The sequence below is a fragment of the Leptonotus elevatus genome, chromosome 3, assembly GCF_054856555.1.
Source record: "Leptonotus elevatus isolate MCC_2025b chromosome 3, RoL_Lele_1.0, whole genome shotgun sequence".
Classification (NCBI taxonomy): Eukaryota; Metazoa; Chordata; class Actinopteri; order Syngnathiformes; family Syngnathidae; genus Leptonotus; species Leptonotus elevatus.
In genome coordinates, this window is record NC_141241.1 from 24,848,497 (window position 1) to 24,862,437 (window position 13,941).

General features: G+C 39.2%; 3 protein-coding genes across 3 annotated transcripts; 2 read left to right on the plus strand and 1 right to left on the minus strand.

The window, feature by feature from the left end:
• The first annotated feature begins 1,780 nt into the window (after positions 1–1,780).
• fth1a (ferritin, heavy polypeptide 1a) lies at positions 1,781–4,055 on the plus strand. Its single transcript, XM_086071887.1, has 5 exons — positions 1,781–2,061; positions 2,385–2,490; positions 2,940–3,086; positions 3,421–3,546; positions 3,657–4,055. The coding sequence occupies exons 2-5, from the start codon at positions 2,389–2,391 to the stop codon at positions 3,813–3,815; spliced, it is 534 nt and encodes a 177-aa protein (XP_085928013.1). The 5' UTR covers positions 1,781–2,061; positions 2,385–2,388; the 3' UTR covers positions 3,816–4,055.
• A 1,282-nt stretch (positions 4,056–5,337) lies between these two features.
• mcee (methylmalonyl CoA epimerase) lies at positions 5,338–7,468 on the minus strand. Its single transcript, XM_086070972.1, has 3 exons — positions 7,411–7,468; positions 6,424–6,764; positions 5,338–5,860 (listed from the first exon to the last, which is right to left on the minus strand). The coding sequence occupies exons 1-3, from the start codon at positions 7,436–7,438 to the stop codon at positions 5,708–5,710; spliced, it is 522 nt and encodes a 173-aa protein (XP_085927098.1). The 5' UTR covers positions 7,439–7,468; the 3' UTR covers positions 5,338–5,707.
• A 16-nt stretch (positions 7,469–7,484) lies between these two features.
• mphosph10 (M-phase phosphoprotein 10 (U3 small nucleolar ribonucleoprotein)) lies at positions 7,485–13,923 on the plus strand. Its single transcript, XM_086070969.1, has 11 exons — positions 7,485–7,630; positions 8,211–8,877; positions 8,961–9,136; positions 9,224–9,389; positions 9,799–9,940; positions 11,424–11,491; positions 11,596–11,733; positions 11,821–11,931; positions 13,006–13,113; positions 13,194–13,424; positions 13,669–13,923. The coding sequence occupies exons 1-11, from the start codon at positions 7,545–7,547 to the stop codon at positions 13,813–13,815; spliced, it is 2,040 nt and encodes a 679-aa protein (XP_085927095.1). The 5' UTR covers positions 7,485–7,544; the 3' UTR covers positions 13,816–13,923.
• Positions 13,924–13,941: the final 18 nt, after the last annotated feature.

Genomic DNA, 13,941 nt, shown 5'->3' on the forward strand with positions numbered 1-13,941 from the left:
CTGTATCTAATCAAATCGGGACCTATGAATTGTGATACCTAATTATGAGGACAACACACATTAACTTTGTTCATAGGAACTTATTATATTTCCCAATAGGTATGAATGACAAGTAGTCATGTCCTTGTGGTGAGTCATAAACTGTTTCGTCATGCCAAATTGTACTGTGACCGTACTGGAAAAGTACACAGGTCTTGAGTCAGTAAGTTGTCTTCAGCAAAACCCTTATTTGTCAATTATGTACTTGATCTAATCAGCTAATTTGGACTCTTTAGTTTAGTAGCAGTTTACAGAAAGAGGAACATAATGGAGTTGGGGTTTCGCTTCATTGTTCTCTCTCTCTCTCTCTCTCTCTCTCTCTCTCTCTCTCTCTCTCTCTCTCTCTCTCTCTCTCTCTCTCTCTCTCTCTCTCTCTCTCTCTCTCACTTGTGCAGTGTTTTTCCAATCAAAACAACCTCAGGGTATGTATGGACCCTTGACAGATTGTGGGGTCGAGGGGAGACACTTGAGTACGGCACATTTGTTTCTCAAGGTCAAGCTGAACAAGCCGATTGATTCAAGTACCTTAGAGTAGACTGAGACAAAATTTTCTAGTGGCTTGATGTTGTTTTGCAAACCTTTCCAAAATCAATTATTACCAATTATGTCATTAAATCAACCAGGAACATAATGCAAAGTTGTAATTTACAATTATTAAACAACTTGACTTGAACATAAACAAATATTCTGATTTGTGGTCCCCAGCCTTTTTTGTGTGACACTGACCAGTTTCACCTAAAGCATGATCAAATGATAATTTTTCTGAATTTTGCTTTTGATATCCAAGCTGTTAGGTACCAGCTAACTTTGTGACTATGCTATCACAATAAGCTTAAGACAACAGAAACCACAGCATAATAAAACATTAATTTGCAATTGTCTTATCTTCTATACCGCATTAACATGATGTTCCACCACCGTCTTATTGAATCCACAGTGATCCAACTTTGCTCTTGTCAGCATTGTTTTCTCTTTTTTTCTCTGTCCCCTATCTATACTGTATGGTGATAAAAGGGCTTAATGCCAATAAAATCCAAAATACTGTAGTTGTTTTGATATTTTCAGAGGTTTAAGTAGCTTGAACATAGATGTGCATCATGTCAATTTTGGTGTTGATCCAGAGCATGTTTGTGTCATCAAGAGATGTTTAACTTTTGTACTGTTACAGTACGTGCTCATAAATTTACATAACCCATGAACACAACTGTACATTATGTGTAACAGGTGGCAGCATTGTAGTCAAGTGGTTAGGTTAGCAAATCTGCTTCACAGTTTTGAGGCAATCTGGCCTCCGTGCTGCATAGATTTTGGGCTCTTACAGGGACAGCAGCAACATGGACGTAACCAGGCAGCAACGGCAGAGAATCACGATATCTATTGGAAACGTTCATTTTTACTTTTTTACTTAAAAGTACGGATTTTTTGGGTAATTTTTATTTTTTTGCTTTTATTGAAGTAAAGGAGCTGACTCATTTTCTCTACTTTTAACAGTCTTTTTTCATGTATTTATTTATTTTAATATAAGTGGCTGTAATTCATTCTACTTGCATACTGAGCTTGAGTACTTCTGCCACCTCTGCAAATTTAAGAGCAAGCAGAAAGCACATGTCATAAACTCGTAGTCGAGAAAAAGAACAAGAACATAATCATACGATTGGGACAAACAACGTCACAGCGGCTCCTCGGTTCCACCCTTTAAGCGGAGGGCCAATCACGTCATTTTTCGCGCCCCCTCCGGATGACGCTAAAGCTGAAAAGCTCAGTCACATCAGTCACGTCTCGGTAGCGGACAGTGAAGGTTACCTGCTTCAACAGTGCTTGAACGGCAACCTTTCATCTGTCTTTATTTCATCACTAAGACCAAAAGAACAAGATTTGACCAACAAAAAAACTCAACAGCTGTGGTTAACTTTGCTATCCAAATCGCTTTCTCTGGCAAGCTAGCCTGTTTGTTTGGTAACTACGCACGTCATTTGAACATAGTTTCGATCTTTTTGCAAACAAAGGCCGCTCACACGTAAGGTAAGAACACTTCTACTTCATTTCTTGTAATTGGTGTGTGTTTGTTCTCGACCTACGTCTTCGCCAAGGATGTTGTTTATAGGTCGTTAAATGAGGCCTTTGCGCAGTCTAGGCCTCACTGCGAGCTTGTTTATTTCCACATCGTGCGCTCCCTGTCGACGACGTTTTTCTTATTTATAATTAAAATGCAATACCCTATTTATTTTTTTAGACAAGGAGAAATAAAGGGATGTTGATGGGGAATTAAAATTTCAGACCTTTTGTGTCTCACTTTTTTTTCCTTTAGTTTTCCGGCTCAAAGAATAATTTCTTGCGCATTTCAGAACAATGACTTCCCAAGTGAGACAGAACTTCCACCAGGACTGCGAGGCTGCAATCAACAGGCAGATCAACCTGGAGCTTTATGCCTCCTATGTCTACCTTTCAATGGTGAGTCTGTGTGCCTCATGGGAGCTAATCAAATGTGATTGATTCAGCATGAAGATGAAGGCACTCCATAATCAACTGGCGCAATTCCAGAGACCTAAGCATTTTTTTTAATGCACACCTGGTACCAGCAAACACATCAAATGTGCAAACTTTGGCCTTATTCTTTGGTGGCAATGTAATTTAACAAAGGTTGAAGTGCATTTTAGATAAGGTTTGCCACCTGCCCTCAAAATACAAAGCCAGTGTCCAGCTGGCAAGAGTAGATGCCTTGTTGGACATATGCAAGACTACCTTTACAAAGTTACTGTGCAACATGATGCACTAAATAAAACTGGCTTTTGAAAGTCTTGTCCCCCCCCCATTTTGGTTGTTTAATATTGGTGGCAAACTACTTTACTGAAAGTTAATAAGTAGCTCAGGCCTCACCATTCTTCTATTCCTGTTCATAGGGTTACTACTTTGACCGGGATGACCAGGCTTTACACAATTTTGCCAAGTTCTTCCGTGGCCAGTCGCACGAGGAGCGCGAGCATGCTGAGAAGCTCATGAAACTCCAGAACCAGCGGGGTGGGAGGATCTTCCTTCAAGATGTCAGGGTATTGATTCATGTTTCATATTCCTCCCCCTCATCACTTCTGGGGTGCGCTTAATTCAATGCTATGTTTATTTTATCACAACTATGTTTATTTTATCACAAGGACCATGTGGGGGAGGGCAGCACAGGGCGAATGAAGATACTGAGGGTGTGGGTGTTTAGTGCTGCTTATCTTTATCTAGACTCACAAACAAGCCCCAAAACTGAAGTAAAGCGTTAAACTGCAAACTCATGATTAACTTGACTGAAAATGTACTTGCTCTCTGCCTCAGGACAGCGGCCTCATGTTCAATATAAAATACATCATTGTTGTCTTGTCCTGCTTTGTGATGCAGAAGCCGGAACGGGATGAGTGGGGCAGTGGCGTCGAGGCTCTTGAATGTGCCTTGCAGCTTGAAAAAAGCGTCAACCAGTCGCTTCTGGACTTGCACAAGCTGTGCACCGATCACAATGACCCACATGTGAGTTTTAAATTCTGTTCCTAAAGATGTTAATATTAGAGTTGAATGTGGGCTGTTTGATGCACAGCAGAAACCTCTTTATATGTAAACATGATGATTTAATGTTTCAGATGTGCGATTTCATTGAGACCCACTACCTGGACGAACAGGTGAAGTCCATCAAAGAGCTGGGAGACTGGGTGACTAACCTGCGCCGCATGGGTGCTCCGCAGAATGGCATGGCAGAGTACTTGTTTGACAAACATACTTTGGGCAAGGAAAGCAGCTAATTCCCTCCCGATTGCTTCATTTGTCTTGCTTTGTTTGAAAATGTGAATCCATCTTGATGCTAGTGGCCAGTATGTTAGTAATTTGGTAATGTGTCCTCTCATGAAGAACTTGTGCTCGCAGAACAGTGAGCTATGACATGGCTTGCTGTACCCCCACCTACCCATTGTGGTATTGGTATTCTTGACGAATGTTTATTACTTTGAGCTGTCGATCGACCAAATAAACCACCTGAAAGATGATTTGTCACCTTTTTTTGTGTTTCCTGTAAAGAAACTGGGGGGAAAAACCTTTAACAAGGCTACCTAACCAACATGCCAGATGTGCAGTATTTCACTTCCTTAATGAAAACCGTTGCTATTTTACATGTAACTCACCATTTTTAGAATAGTCAGTTTCTAAACTATTAACTTTTTTTTTTTTTTTTTTAAAGAGCTCTATTGTTCATTTGGAAATGTCATCATCATTGCTCTTTATTTTTATATATTTTTTTTATATATAGTTTCTAAACTATTAACATTGATGGCTTCCCAACAAGCAGCACAGTGTCATCACACTTAGAGGTGACATTTTAAATGCCTGGGAATTCCAACAAAGGTCCTTAACCATGAATTCACTTGGTTGCATAATCAAATGCTCAATAGGGATGTGCCAAAGAAATCGCTTCTCATTTAGTACGATTCAGGATTTATTTTAAATGTCCCAAAATCAATTTTATTTAAATTATCTTGTCTTGCTTTTATTTGGAACGGCGTTCATGTTGTAACCTGGTTTGGCCACTGAGGAGCAGTGTGGTTCCACGCGGTCTAATGCACTGTTAAGTTGTAGCCACATTAGAGAGTAGAAGGAAAAAGTCACGTTCAAGTTATTCCTATAAAAGGTTTTTTTTTTTCAGCGTGGAGCCATTCTTTTGAGTGATAAAAGTACTGCGAGTAGCGCGCTAATTAGCATTAGCGAGTCAGACTGTAGTAGATCACTACAATTCCTTGCACATCTATAGATTGAAGCAAAAATCCTTGTCAATGAAATCATTTTTGAATAAAAAAAATCATTCTTAATCAAAAATAGATTCTGAATTGAATCGCACACCCAAAAATCTAATCGTGAGACATTCAAAGATTCCCATCCCTACTGCTCAAGAAAATATAGGGAACCCGTACCGTAAATCACGATGAAATATGAACAATTACTCTAATGCGTTGAACTATTAACCTAAACCAGGGATAGGCAAGTTCGGTCCAAAAGAGCCGCATGCATGTTTTCGGTGTCTCTTGCCTCCAACCCAGGTGTTTCAAATCAGCAGCTCATTACGTTCTGCAGGAGCCTCTCAGCTGTGACATCAAAAACATGCAGGATTGCAGCTCTCTAGGACCGAACTTGCCTACCTTTGGCCTAAACGTTACCAATGCAAATCCAATTCATTAACCTTTGGTCTGGATTCAGAATCTGACTTAAAACTAGATTGATATCACAGGCTGCACACACATAGGCCACAATTTAAAATGACCATTTTACATGGTGCTCTACTATTAAAAACAACTCTTCATTTAATATATACTTTCGTAATATAAATTCTGGTTACATTACACAGTAAGTAGACTAGTATTTTAACCATGTCCGTCCTTCAGTACAGCTCAATATTTACATGTACACATAAATTCCAGATACATTGTAATGCTGCAAGAGCCACAAACTTTGACAAGTTGTGTAAATTGATAGCAATGCACAATTCTGAATATCAAGGAACTTTTAAGGCCATCATCTATACACACAACAGGATGTTGATTCCACTCGTAACTTTTATGCAGTTTGATAACAACACACAGAAATGTCATGGCCAATGCAAGCTTGTGCTATTTCCTGAAGGATCAACATAAAACGTGCTCGACTTTCTTCACGCTTCCTCAAGTTCCACTAATACACCATCACAGTCTTTGGGATGAAGAAACATCACTGGTTTCCCATGCGCTCCTATTCGTGGCTCTGCCGCAAGAGTTCTGATGTTCTTTGCTTTCAGGTCTTTGATCGCAGCGTTGATGTCGTCAACCTGCAACATATGGAAACATTTCAAAATTGATAGTGTGATGTTAATCAGTTAATTAACAATGTACACTATTAAGTGGTTTAATAAAAAGTTCTAAACTGGCAGACATTTTTTGAGAATGCACAAACATTGACAAAAAGCATGATATCAGGATTTCAGTATTACTGAGGTAAATGTATACATACAGTAAAGTTCTTTCTTTGACAGGTTAGACATCTGCAGCAATAACAAAAAGTTAGAGATATTCAGCTTTAGTCTTAAAATTTAAAATGAACCTAAAATACAATACAGTATAACCTTTACCGGTTAACACTGAACAGTTGGAAGTTTAGAGAATGTTAAATAAAGTTAATCTGTAAAAATTATCCTTCAGTTTAGGATAGTCCTGAAATTTAACCCTTAAGTCAAATATCCCTAACTATTTCTGAGTAGTACATCGTGAACACCATCATAACCATGTCTAATTTGAGTAAAATAAATGCAACAACTTGCTGTTGTGTACAGCATGACATGCTTTAAGCCTGTAAGAAGGTAGTATAACAAAGTACCCCTGTTCTTGTGCTCACCTCAATACAAATGTGGTGCATTCCGCCAGCTTTGTTCTTTTGCAAGAATCCAGAAATTGGGCTCTTCTCCCCAAGAGGATGGAGAAGCTCTAGCTTTGTGTTGCCGAGCTCCACAAACACTGTGTAGACGCCATGCTCTGGCAGAGGCACTTTTTCACTCACTGTGGCCCCAAGGACGTCTCGATACAGGGCTGTGGCTTTGTCCATATCTGGGACAGCAATGGCAATATGGTTCAGCTTGCCCAGGTTCCACAGTACCCCAGGGATGCCCTGATGCAGGGATGATGATGTCGAATGCGCTCTCAGGAGTGTGAGATGAGAATATCTTGAAAGACTGGATACTTAAAAACACACACACACACACACACACACACACACACACACACACACACACACACACACACACACACACACACACACACACACACACACACACACACACACACACACCAGGACAAGAGGCTGAGATGAATATAGTATTGGTTTGTCCAATTTAAATTGTGGTTTGTTGATCAGCTCTTAAATGTTTCTGTTAAAAAGACATGTTGCATAAAGATTTTTTTAAAAGCATTGATAAGTTAAACAACTTGTTTCAACATAAATCTGATCAAAGTAACCTAGCCAGTCTCTTAAAAACAAACAAACAACCCCTGTACGCTTCATTTATGATGACTTCTCTTGACAGCAACTTCCTTAGTAAGTAATTAGCAGCAAACAAGTTACGATGATTAATTACCTGCTGAAAACATTGAATACTAGTTAAAGGTTTAAAGTGCCTTTTGTGGCCGACAAACAACTTCAACAATTTAAAATATATATATTTTGCATCGTTGACGCGGTTATCACTACGTAATAATTTTGTCGCTCAAACCAGTTTGATGCAGTACACATCGCATGACCAACCGTTCACATCTAGCTTAATATTTAAGAAATAACAATGGTTAAAAATTGCCTATATACACAATCATGTCATATATAAAAACCAACCTGCAACCTTCAGGAAAGCGGACGCCATGTTTGAACGCCAGCTACTGAACGGAACAAAAATAAATTGAAATGTTTCTCCCAGAGCCTATTTATGTGCGACACCGTCACCGATATTCTCACATGTATGAGCAACGATGGCTAAAACAGACGAATGTGGTACATTAGAAGAGTGTTTGGATAAACTTAACGTCAACACACAGCATCCAGATAACTTTCTGAGGCAAGTGTTATTCCTACGCATGGCTGTGCTTTTATAAGAAAACTTGTTTCAGTGTTGCATTTTGGTGGTCTAGCGAGCTAGCTAACTGTTAGCTTAAGCTAACTGCAAATAGCTTCATAGTGGCACTTGTGCTGAAGTGTTCATGAATGGAATAATATAGTCGATTATAATACAATACAGTAACTAAAGAGCTGGCAGTTACTGATTACTGATGCGGTTATGTTGTGGCACAGTAGCCTATAAAAAAAAAAATCTGATTAATTGAGCTACTTTCTGTGCTATGCATTTATAATGCCAAAATATATACATGTCATTGTGAAATACCTATCAAATATCTTGCAATACCTAGTAAATATTATTGTGATATTTTGTTGCTTAATCACTTGTTGTTGTTTTTGTATTTTGCAATGTGAAAGTTTGCATTAATTCATCTTCATGTCTACATTATTTCCTTATGTGTTGTGGTGCAGTGCCCCCAAAATGTTTCTTATGTGAATTTTTATTTAGTGTACTGGAAGATTCACACAACAAATTCCAGTTTCTAATAACATGCAATGGCTCTGTGTTTTTATTGTTGCAGCCTTCAAGATGCCGTGGCAGCAGACTTTACATCTCTCACCAAAACCCTTTATGACCTCCACAAAGCCCAGGAGCCAGCAGAATATAAAGGCAGCCCGCTTTTTCAGCTGGTGGTGGAAAACTTTGATGAAGAGCAAATCTGGCAGGAGCTGGAGCTGCAGAACTCCGCTGTACTAAAACACTTGACAAATGCAGTTGATGAGGCTTTGTCTGATGAAACATTAGCAATACTGGAGGAGGAGGAAGAAGAAGAAGAAGAGATAGATGAAGGGACTGGGGATGAGAAAGAAGGAGATCCCGATGAAAATATGGATGAAGAAGCCGAAAAGAGGCAAGATGGTAGGTTGACGAAAATGGCTATCTGTGAAGCAGAAGATTACACAGATGAGGACTCTGATTTAGATTTTGATGTGGATGCTCTGGAGAAGCGTGAGAAACAAAAGAGGAAGCCTGCAGAGGAACAATCCATAATGAAGAGCGTTCCCTCGGAAGTTGACGATAAATTCTTCAAGTTGTCAGAAATGGAGTCTTTTCTTGATGACATGGACAAGCAAGAAGGAAAGGAGGACGATGAAAATGATGTGGATTATTTTCAGGACCTGCCCTCAGATGAGGACGAAAATTTTGACCTTGAAATGATCTCGAGCAGAAAGCTAAAGAAAAACACTGTACGTACGGTATTGTGACATCTGTGCATTATGATTTAGGATCTCATGCAATATTATTTTAAAATTATTATTTATATCAACAGGAGAAGAGCTCCAGAGACCTGAAGTACAAGGACTACTTTAGTGCTGCCGAAGAGGCTACCGCTGATGCAGACGAGCAGTTGGATAGTGAGGAGGAAGATGGAAAAGAAGTAGATGATGATGATGATGATGATGATGATGATGATGATGATGATCCTGGCAACAACTTTGACACAGAGTAAGACTGATGATTGTATTTTTTTTCTTTCGGCCTTTAAAATTTCAAGCGTTTGTCACAATATATTTCTTATCTGCCTTTTACAAGGAATGGAGACATGAGCCAAGCAAACGCCGCTCATAAAAAGGTCACCTTCAACCTTTCTGGAGACGAAGACAGTGAAGGGGAGGACCTTGAGGATATTTTCGGAGGAAAAAGGCCAATCTCAAAAAAATCTCAATCCAAGTCATCGCATGAGAAAATTCAAGAAAAGGTAATTGTAGTACTTACCTTTAAGGGGGTGGGGGAGTTAATGCATTAAATAACATAGTTGTAGTCAGACTGCTGTCTTGAGTTCAAGAATTAAGTAAGCTTTTGAAGATGTCCGAGTATACACAGGCACACCTTTTCCTTTATGGTAACAATCACAGCATATCATCCCAAAAATATCACAACAGTATTTATATGTTTTGTGTTAATTGTACCTTCTGACCATCTAATGATAGATAAACATGGATGATTATTTGTAGTAAATAAATAATAATATTCTGGGCAATAAAGTGAAATTTGATTATTTCCTGCAGCACCATGGTTACCATGACCAACAGAACGAGTCAGGCAATACCGCTAACCATTCATCACATTGGATACATGTATTTAACTGCTTCACTTACTGTGTGCAGATGTCACAGAAGATCGAGGAGTTGGAGAAAGCCTCCCTTGCTGAAAAACCGTGGCAGCTGTCTGGAGAGGTGACAGCGCAAACCCGCCCGGAGAACAGCATGCTTGAGGAAGATTTGGACTTTGAGCAGGGATCTAGGAAGGGTAGGTAACACATGGATGTGTGGGTGGAATCGTAAGAGCTGCATCTACTGTGTACTAGGGATGTAATGATAACGGCAATATTGTAATATCGCAATATTAAAACTGCCACAGTATCGTAGTCGTCTTATCACAATATTAAAAGCAGCACATCTGTTAAAAAAAGTCAGGTTGATTTCCATTTGTGCAGTTCTAGAACTCTCTGGTGGTTAATTTATTAGTACGGTTTAATTTTCATACGGCATGTTTTGGCCCTTCTATGTTTAAAAACCACGCTAATCGTTAGATGAAGGGAAATTAAATATGCTTGTGATCCGAGTCAATATGTGCGTGCATTAGCAAGTAAGTGCCTCCAATAGTAAGTATTATTAGAGATTGTATGTTTATGTGCATTACTGTTATGTACAAAAGCACAATATTGTTTGTTTGTTTTTTGTAGTATGAGTTATTTTTTTCTTTTTTTCTTTTACAATATCGTGACCTTTTTTAATATCACCACCTTCCTTCCCACAATAGCGTGATAACTATCTTACCGTGAGGTTCATATCATGATATCGTTACATCCCAGGTAGAGATGCACCAAAATGAAAATTCATGGCTGAAACTGGGCCAAAAATGAGTAAACTAAAGTAAACACGAAATAAAGTCGCTCTTATGCCTTGTGGCGTAAAGAAGCTGCATGCTAAACTAGCGATTCATTCCCATGACAGCTGCCTCGTCTTTGCTTTCATTTATTTTTCGTCTTTTGTCTGGTGGTTGGCAAACACTTTCAGTGCATTACTGTGACTTTCTTTTAGCGTCCTTTAAACGTCGGTAATGTATAACTGCTTCTCCGTGCCCTTTCATATCTACCTTTTGCCGGTTGGCAATTACTTTTGGTGCATTACCGCCACTGTCCAGAAGGTGTCGCTGCAGCTGTCAAAATAAAGTCAACACATTAGAGAACGGGACTTTGGGGGGGGCCATCTGAGCTGTAATTTAGTCTCAGGAGCAGCCGGAAAAAAAAAAAAGTGTGATTTATATTCTGAAAAATATTGCACATGAAAAGATGGGATTTAACAAAAATAAATAAAAATAAAAATTTTGCATCATGCGCTGCAATGTGAACGTATAGCCTAAGTGCAAGCTCTGTTTCCTTGATGCACACGCTTTCATGGCCTCTGGAGGGGTAGTCATCAATGGCCAGGCAGTCTTCTCCTCCCGGGTCAATGGTTGGTGGGGGAAATCTGTCTCCAAGCTTATTTCCCTGTGTCAAGGCAACACCTTCGCTCAGTTCACTGGAACGTCTGCACTTATTTGCTTCCTCATAACATTCTGTTCGGCCATGTTGTTTTGGTGACAAACGTCTCTCTGATGCTTTTGTAAACTAGGACCCCACATCCTAATGCAAAAAGAAGAAAAAACTGTACCAAACAAAATCACTCTGTGCTGATAAATCATTATCAAAAGCATCTCTCTGACTGTAAGATTTGATCTGTTCGCTCAGCTCCTGCTATCACAGAGGAAACCACACTGCATCTAGAAGACATCATTACACAGAGAATTAAAGACCAGGTTTGTGTATACATTACAATCAGTTGTTTTCCAATGTTCTACCATTGAAGTTGTTCTTGCTTATAAAATGCAGTCCTTTTTTACTTATTTTTTCTTTCTCCCAGGCATTTGACGATGTGGTCCGAAAGGAGAAGCCCAAAGAGGAGGTGTTTGAATACAAGAAGAGACTAACGTTAGACCACGAGAAGAGCAAGCAGAGTCTAGCAGAAATTTATGAGCAGGAATACCTCAAGCAGACACAGGTTCGACTTTTGTCTCATTTTCACACTTTTGATAAAACACATTTGTTTTTGTTTTTTTCATTTCTGACATCTTCATAATGATTTCAGGCAAAGACAGAGGAAGAGGAAAACCCAGCCCATGTAGAAATACAAAAACTGATGGATGCACTCTTCTTAAAATTGGATGCACTCTCCAATTTCCACTTCACACCTAAACCAGTAAGTTTGTTAACTTTCTACATGACAGACAAAAAAGTTGAACTAATTTTGTGATATAGTAACTAAATGACAATGGCTGTTAATGAATGTTATGTCCGGGACTTATGCTGCATTCGAGAATGGTCGGAAGTCAGACTTTTCTGAGTTCAAACCAAGAAGTGTGTACGGGAACTTCCACTTGCAAAGCCGGGGGCGGTTATCTCGACTTCACCTACAGACTAAAATGTGGCGTCACACTGCAGTGGTGACCCCTTTGGAAACACAGACCGTGAATGGTAAAACACAATTTACTCGAGTATAAAACTAGATAGCTTTCTTCATTTATAAATACTCAACATAACTTCACGTAACACAACGTACGTGACAGTATGCCGCTATCTCCCTGCATGAAATTATACGATGAAAGACTGAACTGTATGGAATGCTTATGAAATAAGATACAAACAATAAATGAAGCAAAATTGCAAGAATGCAAGTTTGCTGGAGATCAAAATGTGTTTTGAGGACCAAAATATAAAGCAATTTATCACTATCCGCCATTTTGGTTGTTTACTTTTGCCTCGAATGCTTTTAGGTCGGAATTGGGAAAAAAACAACTCTGATATATCCGACTTCCGACCATCCTTGCATGCAGCGTTAGTCAGCCATATTAAAACATGAGACAGGAGAATTAAAAGGTTCAAATGTTCACAATTACAAACACAATTGACAACATACATACAACAACAGTAAAAGGTATATAGCTACAAAGCCCGCTGCACATCAGGCGAGGCGGCTGAACGTAACTGAAGTGGACCATCACGAAAAAATTACAGTTGCCACCTCTTCACCTCACGCCAAGTGATAGAGCACCGCACATAAAACCTGCATCGGGTTTTGAGACTCCGCATAGAGTATACAGTGCTGTCCTGTTTTAATATTTTTCTTTCAACCACAAAAGTATGGCACACTTGTCATGGAAGAAGCACAGTACAGTACAGAAAAAGGGTAGCAATACATGAGAAAATTATGCTACAAAGACTTTTCTGCGGTTTCAGACGTGTCGCTCAGTTCATATTTCTTTTGTCCCTCCAGTCTGTGCCTGAGGTGAAGGTGGTTTCTAACCTGCCGTCTATCACAATGGAAGAAGTGGCCCCAGTCACTGCCAGCGATGCTACACTGCTTGCACCAGAGGAAATCAAGGTTTGGAATACTTGGTCATTTGTAAGCCAAAATTATGCGGCTGGTGCAAAATGTCTAAAAATGCCTTCTTCCAACCAAAGGAGAAAAACAAAGCTGGTGATATCGTGGGTGACTCTGAGAAGACGTCAACAGACAAGAAGCGCGAGAGACGACTTAAGAAGAAGGTGAAACATTTCAAAATCCAGGAGAAAGAAAAGAAAAAGAAGCTGAAAGAAGCCAGTATGGCCGTTGAGAACAAAAAGCCAACAAAAGCTCAAGCAAGAGAAGACCTGAAGAAACTCACTAAAGGAGGCAAAGCTTCTATACTCAAGGTGGGTGTCCTTTGTACTACTTAACTGTAATACTATATAAAAGTGCCACAAATGATAATCTGCTACAAAAAATGACTAGAAAAATCGCCAGCACACGTTCAAGTCTATTGTATACCTTTACTGTGTAATCCAGATAAACTTGTTTATATGATGTATTTGTGTTTGGTAATTATGACAATGAATTATTTGACAGTACTGAATAGATTTAACAAATATGAATAATATTTGTGGCTCTTGTTTCTAGGATGAAGGAAAGGATAAAGCACTGCGCTCTTCTCAAGCCTTCTTCTCTCAGCTGCAGGATCAAGTCAAAAGTCAGATCAAAAGTGCAAAGTCGCAGCCTACAAAAAAGAAACATAAAGAGGTTTCTGCCAGCAAACTTAAGTTATAGTGACTGTTGCTTTTTTGCAGATGCTTATATTGTACAGAGCCCAGTTTTTTTTTAATTAACCGAATCTTTGACTTTTGAAGACACATTTGTTTTAATTAAAATGAAACCATATTGAAATGCTTTGTT

Excerpts from the sequence above, each read along its gene's own strand:
- mcee (XM_086070972.1), bottom strand. The coding sequence starts at position 7,438 with ATGGCGTCCGCTTTCCTGAAGGTTGCAG. Across the intron at positions 6,765-7,410 it reads CGCTTTCCTGAAGGTTGCAG|TATCCAGTCTTTCAAGATAT; the intron begins GTTGGTTTTTAT and ends TGTGTTTTTAAG. Across the intron at positions 5,861-6,423 it reads TGCACCACATTTGTATTGAG|GTTGACGACATCAACGCTGC; the intron begins GTGAGCACAAGA and ends CATATGTTGCAG.
- fth1a (XM_086071887.1), top strand. The coding sequence starts at position 2,389 with ATGACTTCCCAAGTGAGACAGAACTTCCACCAGGACTGCGAGGCTGCA. Across the intron at positions 2,491-2,939 it reads CCTATGTCTACCTTTCAATG|GGTTACTACTTTGACCGGGA; the intron begins GTGAGTCTGTGT and ends TCCTGTTCATAG. Across the intron at positions 3,087-3,420 it reads TCTTCCTTCAAGATGTCAGG|AAGCCGGAACGGGATGAGTG; the intron begins GTATTGATTCAT and ends TTTGTGATGCAG.
- mphosph10 (XM_086070969.1), top strand. The coding sequence starts at position 7,545 with ATGGCTAAAACAGACGAATGTGGTACATTAGAAGAGTGTTTGGATAAA. Across the intron at positions 9,390-9,798 it reads ATGAGAAAATTCAAGAAAAG|ATGTCACAGAAGATCGAGGA; the intron begins GTAATTGTAGTA and ends TACTGTGTGCAG. Across the intron at positions 11,932-13,005 it reads TCCACTTCACACCTAAACCA|TCTGTGCCTGAGGTGAAGGT; the intron begins GTAAGTTTGTTA and ends TTGTCCCTCCAG.